The sequence below is a fragment of the Pholcus phalangioides genome, unplaced genomic scaffold (genome assembly GCF_987345545.1).
Source record: "Pholcus phalangioides strain wild (caught in Gottingen) unplaced genomic scaffold, Ppha-v1.0 ptg000024l_1, whole genome shotgun sequence".
Classification (NCBI taxonomy): Eukaryota; Metazoa; Arthropoda; class Arachnida; order Araneae; family Pholcidae; genus Pholcus; species Pholcus phalangioides.
In genome coordinates, this window is record NW_028301616.1 from 8327647 (window position 1) to 8354208 (window position 26562).

The 26562-nt window shown below is 38.6% G+C and overlaps 1 protein-coding gene across 2 annotated transcripts in view; it reads right to left on the reverse strand.

The window, feature by feature from the left end:
• Positions 1 to 337: 337 nt before the first annotated feature.
• The window catches only part of LOC149068689 (uncharacterized), a 165820-nt gene continuing 139595 nt past the window's right edge, over positions 338 to 26562 (reverse strand). For both annotated transcript variants that reach the window (XM_089251115.1, XM_089251116.1), the window contains exons 3-5: positions 8585 to 9816; positions 8274 to 8413; positions 338 to 3170 (exon numbers count right to left, since the gene is read on the reverse strand). In XM_089251115.1, the coding sequence (XP_089107241.1) occupies positions 2975 to 3170; positions 8274 to 8413; positions 8585 to 9742 (1494 nt within the window). In that variant the 5' untranslated portion in view covers positions 9743 to 9816 and the 3' untranslated portion in view covers positions 338 to 2974. The remainder of the gene's footprint in view (positions 3171 to 8273; positions 8414 to 8584; positions 9817 to 26562) is intronic.

The following is a 26562-nucleotide window of genomic DNA, read 5'->3' on the forward strand; positions in this document are numbered from 1 at the left end:
CAAAAATCAAAATTTGGTCAAATTCTGCATCCGCGAATGTGCCTTCCCAAAAAAAAGTGGTAGTCCAAGAAATACGGTATATATCCAAACAATACAATAGAGATATTAGCGAATACGAACTCAAAACATAAGTTCTTGAAAAATTATAGAAATTATATCCGAACTATAGAGAAAACACTCATCATGAATTCATATTAAATAAACAAACACCATAAGAATAGAAAACAATTCAATATATGTATGTATTATAAACATTTCCATTCAGTGAAGATGACCCAATATACATAGATTTTTCGAAATAGCAGTTATTTATGTTTGATACATTCAATAATAATAATCATTAGTATATTGATAATTTAATATTTGAGTGTACACTGTACAAGGAAGTGTATCAAAATATATATTTGTTAATATATGTATAGAAATTTTCATGGTAAAAGGTTGGAAGAGTAAAGGACATAGTATATTGTATATTGTATTCTTTTTGAACAGCGCCAAAAACAAAAAAGCGAATTTACAGGCTCGAATTTGATCAATTCCTTCCCTATATACATGTATAGTATGACGTAAGATGCTAAGATTCATAAAAGCATGTTTTGAGTGTTATGCACGTGTGTGTATGTAGATGTGTATGCAATCGATACACAACCCTGCTCAACACTTACGCAACACGATGTGCGAAATGATATCATAAATATGATGTATTATTATGCACTCAAAATTCAACTTCGAATGCTCAAAGTTTGTGTGTGTGTGTGAATATATATAATATATATATCTATATATGTTGATATTCTATACAATATTTTTAATACTCTACGATAACTTCCTCAAGTGTTCAGGCACTTCAGGTTGTTGGAGGATGCATTAAGTGCGATGCCACGTTTGTATGTGTGTGTGTGTGATTGTTCTATAAATAACATTCATATACCTCCAGAAACATTTTTTTGAAAGCACCAAAAGAAAATTTTTTCATAGTCATTATGTCGGCATTAATGTCAACATGCATGACATTTCACATACAATGTGCGACTGACATAATCAAGGCAGTGAAGGAGAGATGAAGAAGATAAAGTTTGGAGAAGTGTGAAGTTGCCCTGGGAAACTGAAAACACGAATCCATATACAAGTGAGCGTAAAATAAATGTTCGGAGCAGGGGTGTATAACCAGGAGTCCACGGACCAATTGGGAGGTTCACGGAGAAGTTGCATGGAGGTCATTGAAATTAAATGAGAAAATAAAGGACTCATTGTTTTACGTTGCTATGTATTGAATTTTATTTTGAGGACGGGGTCTGTCGCCTTTATTTTATAGCTACAGAAGGTGGAGGGCGTCTGTGGAACACAAAAGGTTAAGAAACACGGGTTTAAAGCACACGATCAATACCAAAATTTGTGCACTTAATATTCGAAGAATGAGCGCATTTCATAAAAAAAAAGTTACGAAAGCTATAGATGAAAGTCGCATATACGGGAATCCAAAACAGAATGTTAACAATTTATTTAATTATTGATAATTTTTCTCTGATTCTGAAATGAATATTATTATTATTGGAATCGTTTCTATATCATAGTTTATTAAATGAAACGGATAATAATCATCACCGTTCACACATTTAACAATATATATTCGTGAAAAGTTTCAGAAGGGGAAAAAAATGAAATAAAAATGTCTAACAATATTTTGATTAGGCTTTTTCTTGATTACACATTTCCCCCGCGGTATAATTTTGCAGATTAGTTTCATCTGAAGAATTTCCCAATTATTTTCCTAATCTCAGCAATTGTACTCCGAGTATTAAAAAAACTATAGATGTTCATCGCGATGTTCCGAAAGTGTTTAGATTAGAAATTACAAGTTTCCTCCCATTAAAGTAACATCACATTAATCTCCGTAATGTTTTCCATTTTTTTTCAGATAAAAAAGTGGAATTAAGCTAATTACGAGAAAGGCGCGTAATTATTTTCTACGAATATAAGTACGATTTCATGAAGATCTTGTTGATGTATTTTTCCTTTGTTCTGGTCCTTAATTAGCTGGCGAATAAAGAACCCAAAGAAAAGAATTGGTAAAAATGTGTGCCGTACTTTTGTACATGGACGAAAGTTGGGTCTAATCAAAAGGATGCAATTAAAATCAGAAGCGAGTGTTCATTTGCGGGTGCACATGTTTTTTAGCTTAGAATCACGTAATTAAACACGAGTCTCGATGAAGTGAAATGAAATTTTTGTGGAAGTACAATTCCATTGTGTATTATTATGCGCCATGATATTTGGTTACTAGAAGATTCGTGCAGGAGCAATAAATTTATTTCGGGTATAGACAGCGTAGAATTTTTAGTTGTTTGTAAGCTGCTTGAAGTAACGCTGAATAATATTTCGAAGTTCGGGAGCTCAAGACCTTATTTAGTACGAGACTTCAATGCGTATTCGGTTTTTAATAAATGGAATGTTTTATTTTGAAACTGCTTCAAACTATAAAAAGAAATCCTGGGCGTTCTGCATCTTTTTACACAAGGGGTGATTAGTTTTCCAAGAGTGTGAGCCACTTATGGGATTTGATTACCTGTTGGTGGCACACCAGGGCGATGTGGCGAACAGTTTGAGAATCCCTGCATTATAGGTATTCAACGACACATTTACGTTCTGGATTCCATGCATAACTCAAGCACTTCACGAGAATTTTATTGAATCAGCTGTAAAGAACAGGGGCAACTTCAACTTCTGCAGAGATACAGGACGATAGTTCTGCGTGAAATTCTTATACAATCACTCAATATGCTAAGGAAGCTGATCGGAAAAAAAATAAATACAAAGTTCATCCGATCACCCAAGTCCAGTGAGAGGCAGAAATTAAATATACAATTTCTATGTGATGTGTTGTTTTGTTTGTTTTTCTCTCGTGCGAATGTGAAAAATATTTTCCGTGAAAAACAACAAAACTAAGAGAAGAAGAACACTTATTATTATTTTTCTAGACGTATTCCGATTCCGAGAAGCTTTGCGCCTCCGATAAACTCCTGTCGTAATAGTGGTCGTGGTTATTGTAATACTCGTCGTCGAGATCATCCGAGTTATGCGCTCGATGAGCCATAGCTAATGACTTCTGGTAACTCAATAGCTGTCGCTCAAGGCTGTAGTTTTCCACTTGCAGCGCTGTGATTTCTCGCCTGTGATATTTAAAGGAAACACATGGAAATAGTTATTACATATCCATATATCATGCAGCTTTTTTCACATAAATGCATCATATAGACTCTAAATTAAAAGTAAATACATTATTTTTATTTTACAGTCAACAGAAAGTGATTTGAGATTTTATAAATTCATAAAAATCGATTGAATCATCATACGAGTGTGCAGCTTACGTTAAAATAAATCAGGATACGTAACAAACACGGGGTGTCCCGGAAAACCGGAACATTCAGGTTTTTTGTCAGTAAACGTACTATCACGGAAGCCCATTTCGGAAAGTTTGTTTCGATTTTAATTAGGCGATATTGACTTCCAAAGATATTCAATTTTTTTAGTAACATGTTAACTTTTTTTGATGTACTTAGTGTCCCTTATGCAAGAGGGAAGTGTAGCGAGGCACATGGTCTTCGACGTATTTTTGACCATGCAGAAAAGATATGGGACCCATTCATTAAACAAATGAGTAATGCAAGTCATGTAGAGGTCTAATGGATTAAAAGAAAGTCTATGCAAAATAAGGGTAGTGAGTAACTTCTTTTATTGTGCATGTGAATAAGTTTTGAGAGCTCCTCATTTTTCTCCTCCCGAACGCATATGATGGTTACCACAATTATTTACAACCATTGAAAATTTCCACGGACAAAAAAATCTCTGATATTCTTAAGACATTAATTGAATTTAATCGCTTTTTAATTCTGTGGGAAATTTTTGTTTTCGGGGAGAAAAATAGTTTCGGAATTTCAGTTCAAAAGAAGAAACTTTTAATTAATACTCACACTCCGTTCTATTCGATTAACTTTAAAAACCAGTTTGAGGGAAAAAGGTCTTTATAAATGCCGGTTTTTCATGAAATTTCACGAATGGACCAATAAAATTCGCATCTGTAAAGCCTTATCATACCTTAATTGCACGCGTGAGTAAGTGAGTATATTTACACGCAAGTATTAATCCCATTTAAAAGCTTTATAATTCACATTTCAATCTAAATTATATTCTTTTTTCCTCTTTTGCATTCATTAAATAATTTTTCATTAGCTCATATTTCCATGTTGATCATATTTCTCATTATGTTTAGAATAATTAGAACATTGATGAGCTTCATCTTATTTAGAATGTTTCAATTAATGGAGATAATTAACTAAGACTTTACATTATCTATATATACTGTGATATTTGTTCATTTGTCTTATAACTTTTTTATTTCTTATTTCTGCAATTATAATGTTTGCATGAAATTATGAAAAAAAGAGTTTATCCCGTTTATTTTAATTAAGGACTTCAAAAGCGAATAGATTAATTTTTACATCTTATCGTGTAAAATTTATTATGCATATATGCTCAATCTTTTTGAAGAGTGGAGACCACTTCAGTGACTTGAAAACCTGTCTCGGGCTACCCGAATTATTTAGTAATCTGTCGTGGGCCACTTGAGTGATTTAGTTTATCTTAGACTCGTTCACGAAGTGGAATCGCTTCCGATTATTTTCCCCGAAGAACCATTTCCTTCGCTTGAGATCCAACACGATACCAGCTTTCTCTAGAAAGTCGATTCCCAAAAGAGTTCTGTTACCGAAGATTCCAGGAAGAACTATAAATTTTGTCCTTAGTTGCTTCCATTGGATGTTGACCAATACCGTTGTGGTCAACACATTCACCGTTGATTACTGTCCGTTTGCAAGACGCATCTCGATAGTTTCGCGATGGAATTTGGCGTTTTGCTCTTTCAAAATACGATGCAGAGTATCACTTGCGATACAGTGCGTAGCACCGGTGTCGGCACAGGCAGTTCCCACTTTGCTATTTACATGAATTTTTAACAATGCTACGGGTTTTGTTACAGAAGAGCATAGATTCAGTTCCAACTGACGAAACTGAGCGGTTGTCGCTATCGTTTCAGGATTACAGGTCGGACACTGCGCTCTAATTACCCCCGGGTATCCACATCCATAGCAGCTTACAGGTCGCTGCTCATCCAGGCTGATCATGGGAAGTGCCTGTTCATCTGCACGAATCACTGGTTTTGATGACGTCCATGGATATGTCCTCGGTGTTTGCTTTCGACAACCCTTGACATCGTACTGCTGGTTGAATTTCTTTGTGAAAGTACTCCTGGCATCTTCATACTCGTCGAGTTTCTCAGCTAGTTCAGATGGGGAGATAAACATGGCCCATACATCGATGAAATGTTTAATTAATCAAGTCCTCGAATGTTGTGACCTTAACTTCTGTTAACCAGCCTTCAAGATACGTTTTCAACTCAAAATAAAAGTCACGCCATGAACTCTCCGAGTTCTTCCGATGCTCTACAAAAAGTTGTCGAAATCTGTCCGCATGTAGCTTAAATCGCTTTAACAGCAGTCCCTTGTCATACAGATAGTCCTTGAACTTCTCGTCAGGCTCCCTGGCACAGATCCTAGCCACCTCCTTCGGTAAGCTATTGATGAGATACGTAATCCACAATTCTTCCGGAATCTGGTGTAATCCCATGTGTCGTTCGAACAGGACCAGAAACAATGAAATGTCATCCGATGATTCAAAACGCGGAACCGACACTTGAAAGTCCCGATTTGTCACAGCTGGTCGAACGGAAGCTTGGCACTTCTCCGCTTCTATCCTCAGTCTCTCGAGTTCGAACTGCATTTCTGCTCGTCGGTTCCTCTCTTCGGCTTCTTCTCGTCGAATTCTTTCTTCTCATTCTTCTCGTCGAATTCTTTCTTCTCATTCTTCTCGTCGAATTCTTTCTTCTCATTCTTCTCGTCGAATTCTTTCTTCTCATTCTTCTCGTCGAATTCTTTCTTCTCATTCTTCTCGTCGAATTATTTCTGCTGCTGCTTCTCGTCGGATTCTTTCTTCTACTTCTTCTTGTCAAATTCTCTCTTGTACGAGGGTCTGTAGCACTCCTTTTGCGAAGACTTCATCGTATTATTTACTGGACGTAATAAGCTTCTTCAGCTCTATCACTTTCATCTCGGGTTCGGTAGTTTCGCCCATCTCTTCGGCAAGGCGACGGAGTTCGTCTTTTCGATATTTCGCTAAATATGCCATTTTCACTCCCTTGCTACCTAATTAGGATGTCCGCTTAGCTAAAAAACACTCACGCGTCTATTTTAAAACGTTGGGCGCCAATGTGACGATTGGTGAGGTGTATACGAAGCGACGAACATGAAGCATTCCTTCATTTTTCATTAACCTGCGAAACACACAACCCTTCGCCATGAAGGTTAAAATCGAACTCCTCGAGAATGTCTTCTCTCGATACAACTTAAATCTCACGTGTCTCGTGAATAAAAGTATTACTGTACATCCTTGTTAACAGCTTGCCTGTTACAGGTTTCATTTCATGGGCCAGGTATTGAGCATGTATGGATTAGATCTGGATTGATGCGAATATGATTGAAAAAATAAATAATTATGAAATTGCATCAGCCATTAACCCTTACAGCAGCGTTGACAGGGACATATCTCGCCTAACTTGATGCCTCGTATTTCAGTAATTCCGAGATATCTCGTTTCCTTAAAACACTCGTATTTCGGTAATGACGAGCTTAGTGTTCCTTTTACAGACAAACATGCTTTCTCATCCTCCCATGGATGGCAAACGCGGTTAATGTGAAAAATGTGAAAAAAGTTCTAGGCACTGTCATCCAAAAATCCGCAGAGTTCGGAAAACTTCAATTCCTATGACCTGCATGCTAAGTTTATGATTCCTTTTTTGACTTCCCTTGGCCTGATACACCGATTGGAAGTCCTTGATATAGTTATTGAATGAATTGATTTTTTTAAATATCATGTATGCGTGTCAATGTTGTGTTGAAATATGTTTGAAATGTATTTGAACATTTTGAATTTGATACGTATATATAATATTACATACGCTTTTCCGCTATTTTCTGAACATCGTCAAGTCGTTCTGGGGTGTTTTTTTTTCAGGCAGAAAAGTTAACGCTCTTGTTCTTCTGAACAATACCAAATATCCACTGTTGTTATCTATTTTTGTTATAATTTTCCCTTTTCTTGTCACACGCTAAAAATTCCTCTCTTGCTTGCTACTACCGACGGGTCACGTCCTTGATGTTGATGATGTAGGAAGTCACCTCTTACTGAAAGTACATGCGCTCTTTTGAGCCCCCATCATGTTATTTTTTCTTGTGGGATTTTGAGCATCTTCAGTGGTCGGTTCTTCCGGCGGATATCCGAACCAACTTCTAGTGCGCATGTTTTCAAGTGTGTTCCTGGTGCTTATGATTGATTTGGTGATTGCGTATTTACAATGTGACCAGCCTTACGGTATCCCAAGTCCTCACCGGACGTTTCAGCAGTTCTTCACAATGTCAATGGCAGAACTGATACACATCTCTACCCGCTGTACCATAGAAGAAGATTTTATCTATTGGAGAATTGTAAAGATATTCCCCAATGTAAAAAACGGTCGACCATACGTAAGTCATACGTTTAACTTTCTTCTCGACTGGACCGCGTGACCTGAAAATTGTCGACTGTGGTCAACCTTCAGGAACTTTCCCGCCAGTATTAAACGTCAAAATCGTCGCTTATTTGTGCTGGGCAAACTTTGGTTGAAGTGTCGAATGAAGTGCGAGTCTTGTCGATAAGGCTAATAACGGTCAATGGGTTGAATTCTGCTTCCTAAGGAAATTTTACTTTTGATATGATACGATATGAATCTTTTTAAACAGGATTTTGCTTATTGATTTGAGTTTTGTCAGCTTGTTCAATTAAGTGAACCCAAGGTTTAATTGTTTCGTTAGGAATGAAATTTATAAATATGCTACGTATATATTTCTGTAATATATGCAGGATATCTGTGATCTCAGCCCCCCCCCCTCTTGATTATGTTTAAATGATATGATTAAAATATAACTATTATAATTTCAAAAATGTTTATTTTGTGTTCTATCATCACTGATTCTGAACTTTGATATTATCGTGTTTTCAGGGAGTCCGGGTGATTTGGTAGTACCCATTCCCCCTCATCACGACCAACCCTAACTTGACGTTAAGTTTTAAAATTTAATCGATAAATTAGTTAATCCAAATAACCTCATAACAATAACACTCACTTCATTTGATGTCCGTGTATCCGGCATATGTCGTCGTACTTGTGGTAGAGAGCACTAAACAAAAGAAGAGATTCCAGCCACTCGATATGGACAGTTAAATGCGTGTTGCTTTCTAAATAGGCACTGGTCATCTCGCGAACCTGGAACATAGAAACAAAGATACGCTCAATCAAACATGATATTGAAAATTAAATTTCGACTTTGCACTACTTTGGCATTCGCTCGTAGCTATTTTTATCATATAGATAGGTAGCTTCCGGAAGCAGGCATCCGTACGACATTAGAAAACCAGAAAAGATGTGCTACGTTACCTGTCTAACCGGAATGTTGGTTTCCATCACGACTCCCATATCCACACCATCCTGTACGTAATAGTTGCTGTGCGGCGCGTTGAGAACTAGGATGCTCTCTTTGGTCCCCGTAGTGGGATGGAAGCGGACGACATAAGCGTTCCAGTACACCGACCTCAAATGATTCCTAGGAACGTTGTGCAAGTCTGAGTAGAAGAGCTTCAGTTTCAAGGACTCGCATTCCATGTCGGCCTCGACACACCAACCCTGCTTGTCGCGGTCGTAGCAGTTCGCTGTGGAGTTCGGGTCCCTGACGGTCGGAACTTTGGCCTCGCTTATGGGGTTCGCGCATATCATCTCAAGGTATATCTTCAGCGTCGAGCGTCTCACCAAATCCGGGACGTGGCAGCGCATAGAGAAACCCCGTATCCGTCCACTCATGTCCGATATCTGGTCCAGAATACCGGAGTCTATCTTCCTCTCGCCTTCGCCAAGCACCACCCTGTACATGACCCGGCACTGGTGATCGAAACCCGTCAGTCTGTTCAGTAAAAGTCTAGGTCTATTGGAAGCATCTTGTTCGTCCCCGTGGGGGAGGATGGAGACGTTCCACTCGAAGTTACCGAAAGTGAAGTACGAAGTCTCCAATTTGGCCGCGGCGGCAGCAGCAGCGGCAGCAGAAGAAGAGCTTTTCGAGCCGTGAGAAGAACCACCGTGGCCGCTACCGTGCGGGATCTTGATCTCGCCCTCGAACACCGTCATGACGTTGCTGACGGAGAGCTCCATCAGGAACTCGTGGTTCTCGTCCGTAAACTTCCTGTTCTTAAGGTCGGTCATGAGCATCCATTTGCTCGTGCCGTGGGAAGGATGGTCGACGCTGAAGCGACACTGCTTCTCGGCGTAAACTTCGTTCTTGGAAAAGTGCTCGCGGTTTAGTAGAGTGAACGTGAAATCAACGTAGCATTTCGTGCCCGCGGATGGGTTTCTAAGGATGAGATATACGCCGAGGACTTTCTCCGTTCTCGAAAAGGACACCGCCCACCTATGGTAACCGAAGACGAAGTCCTTGGTGGTTGCGTCACGGTGCACGTCTCGTGTCACGGACCTTGTAACGATGAACGTGAAGACGCCGGTGTTATAGCGGTCGTTCAGCCGAGAGAACCGATACAGCAACGCCATCGAACATCAGATTATGTCACCGCGACGCTTCAGAATCACCCTTTTGTAATGGTATCTTTCGTCACTAAGTACCCCTAGAAAGAAAAGAAATCACGTCAAAAATAACCTATTATTAAGTTTCTCCAAAATAACATATAGAACACATTTACTGGGGGGGGGGGGGTCATAATGAAATTAATGAGCAGGAATTTTTGAAAAATCTGAATTTATTAATGCACGATAAGCGCGTGAGCCCTCTTCCACTTTATCTTCTCAATCAACATAACTTTCTTCAGTTTCATTCTATACACCTTTGCTGAAGACGCAGTCGCACTACTTTCTGGAAGTCATTCGCTGGAAACTTGTGCCATTTTATGTTATATTGTTTTTGTTTTAGATTCATAATGATGGAACCAGTTGCTTATTCATCTCTTATCTCTATATTTCTCAAAAACGCTCTTCCATTTTATCCATTTTTAAGACAAGGCCGCAGCTAGATAAATCGTCATAAGAAAAACCGGGCATGCATTTCATCTCCGCCTGCCTTTTAACGGCCAAAAATCAAGAATTTGATACTTGACTGGTCCACGTTGGAGTTGCCAGACCTTTCTGCTCCTTTCAGTTGCGGCCATATCTGCGGAAGGTCGTGAATGATTGTTTTTTATCTATGAACTCTATGGCTTCGACGAACATAGCACCCAGAGGCAATAAACGTTTTGAAAAACTAACTTGTTACCGTATTCCTCTTAATCAGCCGGGTTCAATTTCGAGATATGTCGCTTCCTTAGAACACTCTTACTTAAGCAGTGGCGAGCCTACACAGCCTTGTAAAAACTTCTCTTTCGTAAAAAAAACATGTCCTTTATGTCCTCCTGTTCCCTACCTGTCAGATCAACCAACCGCCATTGTGTGAAGTCAGCTTTTATTCAAAGTTTGATGATAGAAATAGAGAGGCGGTGTTTTTTTTGTTTTTTTTTTGCAATGATAGAGAAACGGTACTTCTTTTCCTTGTTTTTTTAACATTATTACTCTCGGTCTCGGAGGTGGGGATAACACTTATCACTGTATAAGTTTGGAAAGAAGAATATTCTTGTAGAAAACGGGTAGCATTCTGCAGAAAAGATTTAGTGATTTCTATTCTGGAAGTTATAATGAGGATCAGGGAAAAGTTTTGAAACCGCTTAAAGGATTAATAAGTTCTGATTCAAAATAAAATCTTGCTCATTAATTGCAGTATGACCTATGTACTTATTACTGAATTCTTCTTTCATATACTATATTTTGGATATTATTTAGAATTTTCTGTTCTGATTGATCTAGTCACAGATGATTTATATCAGCCGCACATGTGAATAGGACTATTCCTGAAAATATCTTCTACTAAAATCGCACTTTTGAAAACTTTTACATAAGTTTCCGCATTCACGAAATCGTTCTTGGAGAGGATTTGTATGGAGAAATCCGATCTCCTTGAAGTTTTCAAAAGCCAAGTAACATTGCTTCGGAGTTTGTTGAAGTGAGCGCGATGCGCCATTTGGTAAATATACGAGAACGAGTCTCGAGATTTTATTGGAAAGGTACCAGATCGTTAGCAGACAGTATTAAGCTTTTATCATAATATGCTTTTTAGAAAACGTTCTCCGCTATTTTTTTTCTTCTTCTTTAGTTACTTGCTCTGAGCGACCAGGGAAAAAACGTGCTCTGTGCGACTAAGATAAATATCTCCGTGATCTCTGAGCGACCAAATTCTTTGCTATTCTTTATTCTTAAGTGCCATATAAGAATTCAAAAATCGAGGAAAGTTGGGAAAAGACAGTATAAATGAGGGGAAAGAAGCGTTGACCGTTATTGTTTGCTCTTCTTTCATAACTTTTCTCCAATTCTTGAATTCAAATATCTTAGCGGATATTGCACTTAGAAACAGAATTTTTTCTCTTAGGCATCAGGGGAGACAGGACAACAGTTTTTTACTTGGAAGTTAGAGGATAGGAGACGGTATAAAATTTTTTATTTTTTTCATTTTGGGACACACTGTATTTTTTTTCACACTCAAAACTAATATAGGGTAATTTTTGCACGCCTTTTGATCATTCTTTTAAATTGAAACTATACCACTACGATGGACGCTTGATGACATAAGGCTGACTTAGCACTTACAGGACACACTGCATATGCTTGACCACTCATAGACTTTATTTCCGTAAGTCGGATTATTCCTACTTCAGAAATTCGAATTTAAAAGACTAACTGTAGCTCATTCAGATAAAAACTGGAGTGTCTAGGTAATTATACCCAATAAAGGGTCGAGCATCACTATTTCCAATTGGTGTGCCACTGCACCTCAGAGTGTCACGAGATTAATCGGACAGCTGTGCCGCGGGACATCTTGAGAATAACATTACATCAAAAATACCAGTTTGGTCAGTGATTTACAACGGTGTGTCACGTGGCGCTTTAATGCGAATAGAGACCTTGCTGCTTTGCAGCGGAGTCTTCAGTCCACAGTCTGGTATTTAAAACTACATTAAGAGTTAAAGTGTGATCATTCTACTTTTGATACAAGGTGAGAGGGGTTGGTGGTAAATACCGTATAAAGAAAGAAAGAAAATCTCGATTTGCATACACAAATCTCACAAGAATTCTCTCGAAAAAATATGGAAAGAAAAGGTTTGTCCGAGTAAGGAATGAAGAAAAATTTGATCGCTCAGAGCACGATTAGATTTATCTTGCGTACGGGTCACTCAAAGCACGGTCACAGAGCACACCATTTTTTTTTTATCATCTGTTTTCATGACTCCGTCGTTCTTAAGAACGCTGAATAAATTTGATTTTAGTTCCAGACAAAAGTTTCTTTTCCGCACCTAATTTTTAATTGCCAATTACTCGAATTAAACTCTCGCGGGTAACTTCCTTATGATCACTCTAGCAGCGCATTTAGTTTATCAAATTGCACGTAAGAATGTACTTTCCATACCATACAAAATTAAAAAAAAACCCTTTTAAAATAATCGGATAATTGATACCAGCTTTCAAATATTTTAACTCAAAAAAAGAAATCAGGATAATTAAACAAAATGCCATTAAAAAAATATATTAATCTTTCATATTACTCGTTGGACGTGAAGAAAACATAAAATAAAATAAATTCAGTCTTAACATAAGAATTGAAGAAACATTTTAAACAAAGATAAGAAACATAACAAAGAGTTATTGTTTCTTCGTTTCTTGGATCACATTTCGAGAGAAAAAAAAGAGGAAACAAGAAAAATCATATTTCAAGAAACGGAAAAACAAAACCGGAGAAGAAATATGATATTTTCTTACACAACTCAATAAGGAATCTTACAATGGTTCCATAAGAAAACATTTTTTATGCCAAAAAATTACTTAGTTAATACTTTTTCATTCATATCTAAAATTAATTAAAAAAATAAATGTCATTATTCTTCATTTTTCCGATTTAAACGGAAGAAGCCGAGGAAATTTGTCTTCCGTAGCGAAAATATGCAATTGTTTCGAATTCGAAGATAACATTGTAAGTATTGTGAGGATACTCGTGCGTAGACAATAGAATCAAGAACAACAGCAACCATTACGCTTGCGTAGTCATTGTCTCTGTATTTTCTTCCCGTCATATTATCAGTATCATCCAGTTAAAAAGACTTTCAGAATGGGCTTTTTTGGAATTTCTTTCATCAATAGGTCTCTAACGCAAATGAAGGTTTTGAAAATATGTGCATAACAGCAAAAATAAATACATTCGTATGGTCTAATGGTCTTTATAAATTTTTTTGAATACTTTTATTACTTGAAAATACCAGCTGTGGTCGGAATCGATTAAAATCTCAAACGTTTGCTATAGATAGATAGAACCGCTCACAACTCCGGACTGATGCAAAGAAACTTACTTCCGTTACCTTAAAAGACGCAGGGTTGTGTCGGAAGAAGTTAGCAAAGATTTATAGCAGAGGCTCTCGCCTTGCCCTGTGCTCGCAAGTATCGAATCACTCACGTCGTTCTCCCCATGAAGACAGCTATCAACTCTATGTAACGTACAAGCCATTTGATTAAAATTGATAGCTGAACTCGACTAGGGAGAAATATGGCACATGTGTGTGTGCTCCCAGTGGCACATAGAAACACATTTTACATAGCTTTGAGATAGCTATTAATAAACCGCCGAATTCCCATCAAGATTGTAAGAGATCTAGACATACATTCTCAACCCACGGCCCACGTGGGTGTCACTCTGAGCAGTGCCTGGCGAGTTATACCAGAATTGGAAGTCCGTGTACCTAAGCGTCTGAGTGCGTATCTAGTATTGTGTCTGATTTTCTCAGTGCTGCCATCTATATTGGTAATATAGAAGTGCAATGATTGAATTACATTTGTACCGTTTGAAGGTCTGTTGCTCCCTGTGGCGAGACTAGTGTCTGCCCCTGAAAAAATCCAGACTGGCTCATCATCCGTCATTAGGGTACGAACATAATGCACGCCGGTTTTCGATTCTGTGAGTTCGAGCCTTTACGGATTGCTAAAATATCTGAAATTCAGGTTTTTAACCAGTCAGCAACGGTGCCGACTAGGAGAATCGGAAGCAAGCGTACACTGGGTTTGTAACTTTAGTGCTTACTGTGAGGTCAGTATTATCGCAACATGCCGATAGTTGTTTCATATGACCAATTTTTTTATCGATCAGACGTCATTTTGATGTCACATTGGATAGAAAACTGGTCTCGCATTCTGGATGAGCGCGCAAGTAAAGAAAACTGGAACACCGGGCATATTCATCGTCTTCCATCTTAATGCAGTAAAACGAGTGACTTGTAATCGCTAAAAAAAACAAACAAAAAAGAGACCATCTTAACCCATGGGGTCTTAATCCCGGGGTTTCATATTCATAGTATCAATTGGCATACGTGATGGGATCGGGTACTATAATTTTTGAAACTAAGTATGCAGATACGTAAGCTGTTAATTACAGCTAAGTATGGGTCCCCCAGAAAATCATTTTGCCCGACGACCATGATGTTGAGACGGTTATGCATAACTCCCTCCCCCACAAAAAGAAAGTTTACTAAACTCTAGCCCAGGGTAGGCGTGGACCTAGGCTGATATGTCAGAGGGTCGATTTATTGTGTAAGTTCGTTGGATCTCCCGTATTTTACACAGACCTATTTTTCCTATACAGTTCGGCTCTTGAGGGAAATGAACCCCCTCCCACTTCCTTCTGGATCAACGCCCTGCCTAGGGCTCCAGAGATGGATCTTATTTATAAAGTTTTTGTTCATTGTAAATTTAATTTTTATTAAATTCGGTAAGCGGAAAAGATTTCGTCCTTGGATAAAGGTAGACGGTCGGCCCTGGTTATGAGAGGGTAGGGGGGGGCACAAGAAGAAAATGGGGGTGATTGGAGAAAAAAATTTTGAAAGAAAACTTTGAGAAACATTTGCCTAGACTCTGTAGTTTAGACAAGAAGAGCCTGTGTAAAAAAGAATATAGGCACCGTATCTCGCATCTGACCTCTGCCAACGCCTTCTATGTATAACAGAAAGCCTCCGCGGGAAGCTTTGACGTCTCTGAATTCGTCCATTTCACTCGTAGCCATTGGATATAGCAGTCCGACTCCGAAATATGCGAAATCTTTACCTTTTTTTGCGGTATATTCAGTGGAGAAATGCACGACTTCAGTGTAGTGACGAGCTTTGCGCGGAGGCTTTCTGCTGTAGGTGTTGCTAACTCAGGTGCAATGCTCGTTTTGCCTCGTCAGATATGTACTGGCAGGATTTGCAGCGTTAGGCCATTATAGGCTGTTGCTAAGAAAAATAATCCACGGAGAAACCCTTGTAGACCTACTGGAAGGACAGGTATGTCCCTTGAGGTCAAAAGTGTATGTTGAATGTGTTTATGTATATGCTTGTATATATGTTTGTATGTTATAATTATAAAAAAAAAAGTCACCTGTGTGGGCTCTATAGCTTAGATCAGAGTATCAGAGTATGCCACTAAGCCATTATGGCTTTAATTAATGAAAACAGCAAGAAAAATAAGCTTTAATATTGATGGGTTTGAACCAGTCAGGTAGATGCGACAATCAATTCCCAGCTCATAAACGTACAAAATAGATTCGCACATTTCCCGAGACAGGATCATAAGCAAGAGGGAAAACAAATACAACACAAACACGCAAAGAAAATGGCATCGACGTATAAAGTCACGTGACACTCCGGGAAAAGAAAGCCTTTCGGTCCTCAGGGGAACGACGCCATTCATCTTATTTTGCTGTACCAGCAGCAGCAGAAAACTGGGAACGAGAGAAAGAGGGAGAAAGAGACCGACCATTCCCTTTGATTTATGTCCCTTTCAGCAGCCTGGGGTAAAGACCATTAACATCAAGGTGATCTGCAGCTCGTACTGAAAAAAGTTCTAACCCAGCAATTCTAGCTGCTCTCGTGCTCTATTCTTTTTTATCAGACAGTCAAGGGTGTCATAAAGAAAGTCCATAAGGACTCCTTATAACCTGTTAACGACAACGAGTGCTTCTCTCTCTGGTGCTCCTCAAATAGGTGCGATATTGAACAAACCACTGTATAATCAAGTAGAAAAAATGGAAGGTGAGTCATAAACTCGAGTGAGTGGACAAATTGAACGGATCGGCCGGAATGGCATAGTTATGGCAAGACCCTTATGTCTTTTCTTAATATATGAACGAACACAAGTTGACGAATGGCAGAAACTTAAAATTTTATTTTGTGTTATGATTCATAGAATTCAATAACAGTCAGGGGGGAGGGATTGGAAGGGGGAGATCACCCTTCCGAAGAGCCAAAAAATGAGGAGTAAATTGATCTGCGGGACGGTTCAACGAACCTAATTGTGTCTGCCTCTACTTCAGCTCCATTCAAAGCTGGAGATATCTGCCTCGGCTTGGTTCGCAGCTGGTGCTTTCTGCCTCCATCTCATTCCAAGCTGAAGATGTCTGCCCCTGCTTCATTTGTAGCTGGAGATATCATATCGCCTTCATTCGTAGATGAAATTATCTCCCCAAGCTTTATTTATAGCTGAAGACGTCTGCCTCGGCGTATGCGTATAACTCGCCCCTCCCAACTCATCACCCTAGATCCGCGCTTGATAACAACAGTAGAGTTTGGTCCCAATCGGTATTTTGATGAAAAGGTAGGGTTTAAACAGTTTGCACACCACTGACTTAAGTGACCTGGAATAGGCTCGCAAAACACTTAAATGATCTGGACGGTGCGGCATGATATCTAAGTGAAGTGAGAACATGCTACAGGCTACTTATGCGATCTGGAACAGCACCATAGATAGCTTAATTGATCTGGAAAGCGGGCGGGGTAGTCCAAGTCGATAAAATACTCGCCTAGAGTACCAAAGCAGGTATCGCAAGGTTGATATGCGGTTCGTCCTTGTCCGAAACTTTCCTGACACAGGGGTACAACAGAAACGGTGACATGACCAGAGAAGTTTGCTACCGCAGTGAGTCCCACATCGAGAGGTTAGCGCACCAACCTCTCGGTGAGTATAAAAAAGACTGCCGTGTTCAAAATCGGCAATAAATTGTAGGTTCCGGTCTCACTAGCACTCGTGTGCAGAAAATGACTGAGTTTAGACAAAAATGATCACTTAAGTGGTTTGTAAATGTGGTGTGGGTCTCTTAAGTAATCTGTAAACGTGCTATAGGCCACTTCAGTGATCTGGATCAGCCCCGCAAATCATTCCCTGTGTGCCTCCTAACTGAGTTGGGAATGTGTTCGGGCCACTTGACTGATGTGGAACTGCACTGCGCGTCACTAAAGTGATCCGTAATGTGCCGCTTATAGTTCATTTTCACAAAACTATATGATGTATGCGGTGGGTAACTTAAATGATCTGTCGATGTGCCATGGGGCAGTTAAGTTTTCTGAATCCGCCGCCGTTCCTCACGCTGAGAAGGGAAAGATAATGATAAAATGCCTCTTTGTATGTGTGTGTGTGTGTGAAATAACACTCACACACCCCGCGAGACTGGCGGGGTTTCTCACTACACCATATTAGGCGAGGCAATTTCCCACTACACCCTATTAGGCGAGGTAATTTCCCACACGACACCGTGCATTTCGGACGAGATGAAAATCAAGCTGGGGCCTGTCGATCTACACCATAGTTTCCCAAACTTTTTTTTGTGTCTATCATCGCCCCCTTCTTCAGAAATTTTTTTCTCCCATCACCCCCTAACGCATTCTAACCCATAGGATCCTATGTTATACCCGTAACTTCCACCGCCCCCTTGAACATTCCATCACCCCCCAAGGGGTGCTAACGCCCACGTTGGGAATCACTGATTTACACCAATCCATTTGAGTTCCCCCACAAACAGAGTTGGCCCCGCTTAATCGGATAAATCCTCCGGCACCAAAATTTCTCCCATAGAGACGAAGTAAAATGCACAGTTCCCGGCTAAAAATTATAATTTAGATCTTAGTCTCGCAACCTTTTTGCCCCATCGCCTCCTTCTTCAGAAATTTTTTTCTCCCATCTCCTCCCAACGCAATCTAACCCATAGGATTCTATGTTATACCCGTAACTTCTACCACCCCCCCTTGAACATTCCATCAATCCCAAGGGGGTGTTAACGCCCACGTTGGGAATCACTGATTTAGACTTCGCCGTGACCGTTGAACGTTATCCAGATCACCGAGCTCAAAAGAGCCTTATTCTTCTTCATGTTGGAGTAACATAATAATACATCGGCATAAAAGATGGCATAAAATGATAATATTTGAAAGAAAAGAAAATGACATTTTGTTGCGGAAAATTGCCTTATATCCACCAGTTCATCACACATATGATATCTTCGTTCGTCTTAAACATAGTCTAGAAGGATGTACTACAATGAATGTTTGGAATTTTTTTCCATATTTATCATACCCACTAATTACACTAGGGTATTATTCATAATCACATATAAAGGCGATAAATTTCAAGAATTTATTAAATTTACCAACGACGCTTGGTTACTATGCATAAACTCCGGTAAAAGCGATAATTTTTTGAGCATTTATCAAATTTACTAACGATGCTTGGGTGTTACGTATATTCGCCGGTAAAAGTGATAAAATTGTCAAATGCAACAAGACGATTGTTGAGAGTATGCGTAATAACCGATTCAGAGCATTCACCGTTACAAATATCCACTAAGAAATCTCTTTTTATTATTACTGAGAGGAGATAGCATTCGAGTAACACGCATATTTGACAATTTAAGTAGCGAGCTCGGAATCCTCCGGCTGTGACATATCTGGGTCCGAAATCCCAGATGGGACGTTGGTCTCTATGTCTACTTGCATGGAATTGGCTCTAAACTGTAGGTCCTGTTCTAATTAGCTCAGCAGAATACATTAACGGATGGTTGCAGTGCGACGTACGAATGAATACATTTGCGTTATTAATTTCGACGCTTCAATCTAAATTAGATCGCCTCTAACGAGATTGTAAGCATCCATTTCTGGATGAGGAGTGAGAACGAGTCTTGAAATAAGAGTTGACCACTGAAATCGTGGCTGGAAAATATAGTTTGTGTAAGAAGACCCATTTATTGTACGCTATAGCTATTTGAGACAAAGAAATGCTTAAACGGGTTATTTCAACTTCTCCTCTACTTCCTCGTGTAAATTTTCATCCCATAGTTTTTAGTTTGCCTAAATCTGGATTTCCAATTACAGACATGCATTCTGGATCGTTTTCTTACAGAGTTTACCGAAACCGGACTTTTATACTGTTTACCAAATGTAAATACAGTGAACGCTCGTTACAACGACCGTCCATTATAACTACCGTTCCATTATAACGACCAAAAAATTTATACATCCAATCTATCCCAATATATCCCAAATATTTTAGTATTTCGCCGTACTATTTTTATCCAGTATAACGACCGGAAACATGTCATTCAATCCATTACAACCACCGAACTCAGCTCAGCCCTCCGTTTTTTTTTGGTTGCGTGAAACGGACAAAATCTGTCGTTGAGTATGTTTGATCTTGACCTCTAATGATCGGAGAAAAAAAGTGTATGAAACATAGATGGTCGAAGACAAAGCATTAGCGATAAAACGGGTAACCCAGTGGTTAACAAGAGTCATGAATCGAAACTATGCTTACCATTCTTTTTTTATTTCCTCAGATTGTGGCCCACTCCCACTTTCCGCGTGATTTTTTTAAAAATCTTGTTCTAAAGTTCATTGCGCAATTTCTGAATGGGAAATATATGCAAGTAAGTGAACTTAGTACTGTATTTTGCTGCATGTAGTCGAAAATAAATTTAGGTTTTGGCCATATACAGTATTTCCGTAAGTGCAATATTCATACTGTATTATGTATTCAAATTTTGTTGCTCTTTTTCTAGCCAAATAAATTTTTCTTGCAACATTATTGGAAATTAGTTGGAAATTATCATCAAAAGGCAGTTTGTGAAGCGGATAGACGATGTCATGTGTAACTAACCTCCTTTGCTTCTATGATTACGTGACTAAGGCCAAAAATGTCGAAGTTGTTTACCTTGATTTCCAGAAGGCATTCGATCGGGTCCAACATGGCAAACTCTTGAAGCGTTTACACGAGATTGGAATAGGGGGCAACTTGCTGAATTGGATAGAATCGTGGTTAAGAGATAAGTCGCAACGAGTTATGGTGAACGGGGAATTCTCTGGTTGGACAGACGTCACAAGTGGAGTTCCTGAAGGGAGAGTCCTTGGCCCCATACTTTTTTCACTTTTTATCGATAAACTCGATCAGGGTATCGATGGGATTACTAGCAAATTCGCAGATGATGTGAAGCTAATGTGGGTAATCGGGAATGAAAGCGATAGGGAGTTGCTCCAGACCAACTTAAACAGGGTTGCAGCATGGGCAAATGAATCATGACGTTTAGCGTAGATAAGTGCATGGTCGCTCATTTTGGTTCGAACAACCCACGGTTCTCTTAGGAGTTGAATGGTGTCACTATCCCGGATGCAACTAGGGTCACCGATTTGGGAATTCTCATTGACGAGCGACTTAGGTTTTCTGAACATTGTTCAGCGGTGGTCAAAAAAAGCGGATAGAATGCTTGGTCTCATTTTCAAAAAGGTCTCTTCGCGTTCCCCTAAAGTCATTCTTCCGCTTTTTCGAGGCTTAGTTCGTGCTGTAAGGTTTTGGAGACCATACCTACAGAGGGACATAGACTTGGTTGAAGGGGTGCAGAGAAGAGCTACGCGTGACCTTGTTGGCACACAGGGCTTGAGTTATGAAAAGAGACTTCCTTTTTTGAATATGTTTACATTGGATGAACGCAGGTGTCGAGGAGATATGATCGAAGTATTCAAAATTTTCAATGGGATGGATAGGATGGACCATGACCTTTCAGTACACCGCCAATCGACTGCTTTTACAAGGGGACACCAGTATCGATTGGTGAGGGACAATGAAATGTTATGGTGTCGCAGGGAACTTTTCTTCAATAGGGTTGTTAATAAATGGAATAGCTTACCCCCGGAGGTAGTAAATTGTAACACAATTTATACGTTTAAAAAGAAATATGATAAACATGTTGGGGTAAATCGAGAAGCTCTATCCATACTTAGAATAAGACAACGATAAGTATTCTTTATGGGCATTGTATAATATTTTATCATGTGTATATATTGTTTATAATTTTTTGATTGTGTTTTTAATTGGGTTGCTGTATTTTTGAAATATATGACATCTATATTTTTATGGGCATCTTTTTATCAGCCACCTCGTTGGGCATTTTGCCTGTTGTGGCGTTGTATTTGTATTATAACAATTTTTTATATACGTCAATAATTACGTCAATGAAATATATAATCACCCAGAGAAGATAAACTTGATGATTTTTTAAAACGTTAGATATAATGCCCTCCCAATATAACGTCCGGTTTCCGTGGAATGAAGCGGATCGTTATTACGAGCGTCGACTGTATTCGGTTTCTAATTTCTTTTTCTTTTTCTTTTGACGATAGATGTTCGAAAAGTAGATGATAAAATTCACTCACATAACTAGATACGCACTTAGACTGTTAGGTACAGCTGGGCCAGATCTAAGATTTTTATGTTGTTATGCCACTCTCCAAACACTTTAATATTCGATAATTTTGTAAAGTTTTTTTTTTGTGTTCTCACCTAAAATTTGCCGCCCGGGGCAGTTGCAACATTCATACCCCCCTTCCCCCACAAGTCCCGGAACTGAGATACAGACACTCACGCACACTTCCGGTACAACTCATACGGTATTATATCGCCCTTGGCGATAGACATGAGTTGTGCTCGGATCGAAAAAAAGCTTTTGCATGGCATTTGTACGGTGTTATTCAACTTTTAAATGACTTTTCATGGAAATTATTTAGCTTTTATACAATTTTTGCAAAAGTGAATCAGTTTTCATATCGCCCTTCAACTGCACTCATTATCCTTAGGAGAAAATAATTCAGCTTTTATACGGTCTCATCGAGAGATCTAGTTATTCAGCTTTTTATTACACATTTCACAAGCCCAAAAGACAGTGAAACATTATTATGGGAAAGAGTTCTCGCATATTTCTGCCCAGCATGACAAGAAGAGCACCCATCTGGCAATTCCGACGTATGTTTAAACCGAGACTAGCTTAACGTGGGTGCTTCAATGCAACATTAGTAGCATTGCTGTTATCGAGAAAGTGCTCGCGAACACGAAATTACAGGCATCAAGCACTCTTGGGTACTCCAATGAGCACCGCAGTGCCGGCAAGAGAAAGGTTGGAGATGAAGAGATCCCTGATGTGGATTGAAAGATATATCGAAATCAGATGTCTACTTTCTCCTCTAACAAAGGCAATTTCCGAGAATGCTACAGCCTTCGATGGCCATTTCCCAATTACTTACCCAAAGCCAATTACCAAAGAATTTCCTTTAATGGCAACGCTAACAAATGAATGTTATTAGAAAAACTTCAAGGGGTCGCGCGACGGCTTCTTTCTCGTCCTTTATTTTCCTCTTTCATGGACATTTGTCGGACGATAATTAATGAAAAATATGACGAAATTTAATAGAAAACCACAACTCGACAAAACTCATCGTGCTTCTATCGTGAGAGCAATAAAGCTTTAATGAAAATTCCAAGGGGAATCCTGGTATTCGTCTTATTTCCAGCTAGCCTAAGAAATAATAAATGTGCTTATACAAGGGGTTGAACAGGAAGGCCAATACATCATTCTCTAGGAAACTGTAATAGCCGGGCTCAAAAAAGAAAAATTCAGCTTTGTTCAGGTTATAATAATAATAATAATACTTGGGGAATCCTGTGTAATGTCAGCATTTTTTTTTTTGGAAGGTCCACCAGAAAATAAAGATCTTTTTCTCACGAGACGGGCATTTAAGCCGGCAACGCCGCCCACCGGCTATTTTCACGGTTTGATAGTTCTCTGTTATTGATTCCAGGACCGAATAAAAAGGAAAGAATGCCACCATCAGAGCCCGACAATTGTAGCTAACAAGTGGACCAAAGAGAAGGGTCAGTTTGTCTACGGAGTTTAGTTCACTTGATCTCACAATGAGTATAGCTCGAAACGAAGAGGAGGAATTTACTGTGCAGTCGACGAAGATTTATCTGCACTTCCGATGGGTCAAACCTCACGAAAGAACGTCTTTCTTCAGGTTTTTCGGGTGATTTTGTATTCTTTAGCGTTCTTAGATGTCTAAATTTAGAATCTTCGATGTGACGCTAGAAATTCTTCACAGAACAGATGATATTAACAGAACCCTGACAAATGTTTCTCATGCGCATTAAATGTCTTTGATTTAGACTTTTCTTTCTTTCAAACTGAATAGAACTCCGGTCTATCCATACGGGCAATTTACTACCGAATAAGTTGTGCCGGAAATGCGCATGTACCTATCAATCTAAATGCATATTTAGTGTATTTTGTGAACTAACTATGAGGCCAATATATCATTTTCTTGGAAACTGTAATAGTCAGAAAGAAAAATCGTGATTTATTCGGGTTATAATAACGATTGATAATAATACTCGGGGAATCCTGTGTAATGTCAGCATGTTTTCGGAAGGTCCACCAGAAAATAAAGATCCTTTTCTCGCGATACGGGCATTTAAGCCGGCAACGCCACCCACCGGCTATATTCACGGTTTGATGGTTCTCTGTTATTGATTCCAGGACCGAATAAAAAGGAAAGAATGCCACCATCAGAGCCCGACAATTGTAGCTAACAAGTGGACCAAAGAGAAGGTTCAGTTTGTCTAAGGAGTTTAGTTCACTTGATCTCACAATGAGTATAGCTCGGAAAGAAGAGGAGGAATCCGCTATGCAGTCGACGAAGTTTTATCCTCACTTCCAATGGGTCGAACTTCACAGAAAAAATTCAGTCTTTCTTCAGGTTGAGGTGCTTTTTTTTTCCGCGGAAACCTTTTCTATTCTTTGGTGTCCGGTTTCAGAAAATGTGGGTTTTCATCTTTTCCGTTTTTTTATGAGATTTTTGACCACGTCTCCTCTGAGAAATCAACTCTCACCTACTTTAATGTTGTGACTATGCCGATGGCTACACCTGTTTTAGAAGCTTGAAGTGTAGATTTCTAGTGTTTATTTAAACTGGCAAGATATGGGGTGAGCTAAAAATATCAGCCCTAGGATATTTGAATTTATCACGCATGCGCTGTCAACTTCATAAAGATTTAGTTGTTAAACATCTAAATAAACTAACTTAATTCTTAATTAATTAGTTGTTTCGTGTCTCCTATCAACATTGTATATTTTTTGCTGTTCTGAAAATAATTTCTCATATTCATTTATATTATGTCGGGGTGCAAATATTTGTTCTCATATTTATTCACTTTTTGCCTGGTCCATAAATTTTCCTCATTTATTTATTTTTTGCATGTCCGCAAATTATTTTTCTAATCACTGTATTTATTTTATGCTCGCCCGCAAGTTATATCTCCTGTTAACGGTATTAACTTTTTTTTGCCGGTCGGCAAATTATTTCTCTTTAGAGAATGGAAACGATTAAAGTTTCAACTGGTTAATCAGAATTTTTCAATCGATTAATGGAATGTTTTTCGTAACCATATAAAATTAATAGATGTTATAAAAATGTTTTTTTAATCGCACACCTATTCGGCAGATGTAAACAAGTATAATAATAATTAAGGGATTAACGCTGTCCATTTGAAGAATTTTGATAAGCTAAACATATTTTGTCAGAACCTGCTATTTTTTCACTTGAATCTCTTTTTTTGTAATCAGTTGTTTCAGGTTATTCACTGATTCCGAAACTACTTTCGATCAAACTGTTGCTTGTTTTCCTAGACACTCCTCCCACATGTGATGAGAGGAGCTGATGCTTTTTTTCCAAGCAAATACGAAACACTACTATTCTTAGTGGAGACAATAAACTTTGGTCTTTTTTTTGTCTTTTGAAACCCACCATCAAACTGAATTTGAAATTGAAATCAACAGTTTCCGTTTAATCGACTTGTCTGAAAATTTGATTGAAATATCGATTTAAATAATTTATATCATTAGGAACATAATTTGCGAGATATCCGAATCGTTTTTTTTTCTCAAACAAATCAAGTTAATTCACAGACTTTTAATAAAATTTTTCATCGGATTGATCGAGTCGATTAAACAATAAAAATTTTAACTGCATTTAGCAATTGATCGAATAACCGACCCGAATAATCGATTAATCAAGCCAGCCCTATTTCTCCTATTTCTTTTTGCTCCTCTATACATCATTTCTCCAGTTTCTGCCGTTATGGGAAATCGTGTGCTACTTTGACAAGTCCACAACTGTAAAAAGTTATATAAGAACACTTCTTTAAAATACCAACTTCTGACAGAAATGAAAAATTGGGGAATTGTCTGTGTCAGAGACTATACCAAGGAATTGATTATACTATAAATCCTTTATGAAAGTTCTTTTACATAAAACTTGAAAAATGCAACCAATAAGCGTATCGGTTACATTCGCTCGAATGAAAGCCATAGGCCTACTGGATTCTAGAGCAATTTTGTAAGGACTATAAACTAACGGTCAATGTGAACAAAACAAAAGTCTTGGTCTTCCGTAAGGGGGGGAAGAAGTCCAAAAGCGATACATTCTTCTACCAAAATAAAAAATTGGATACCGTTAATTCTTATACTTACCTCGGAATTCCCTTTTCTTCCTCTGGAACATACCATCTGGCAAAAAATCACTTCCAAGCGAAGGGTATATCTGCAATACATGCATTATGGCCTATTCTTCTTGGAGCCAAACTTAATTCCCCTTATAGCTGGTTTAAACTATTTAACGGTATGGTAACCTCTGTCTTGATCTATGGCTCACCAATTTGGTCAATGCACTACCTTCTACAACTCGACAAATGCTTCTCTTTTTTTATTAAGAAACTATTTAATTTGCCAAAATATACTCCAAATTACATATTGCGATTGGAACTCGGATATACCTCTTTATCTATTACATTTATAAAATTGATTGTTAAATTCTGGATACGTATTCTCAAAATGCTGGACTCTAGACTTAGTAAGAAATCATATTTACACCAATATAGCAACTCGTCCACTGAGTCAAAATTTAGCTGGGCTTCAGACGTCAAACTGTTACTTGAAAAATCTGGCTTTGGGTTTGTTTGGTTTGCTCAGGATCCCAACACAGCTGTTAAGTTTCTGCCACAGATTCTGCAAACACTTGTAGATCAAAATCTCCAAATTGACATGAGTGCTATGGAAAATAGTAATAACCACCCTCATTATAAGTTTCTCAAATCGCATACATTTGTTGAGGATT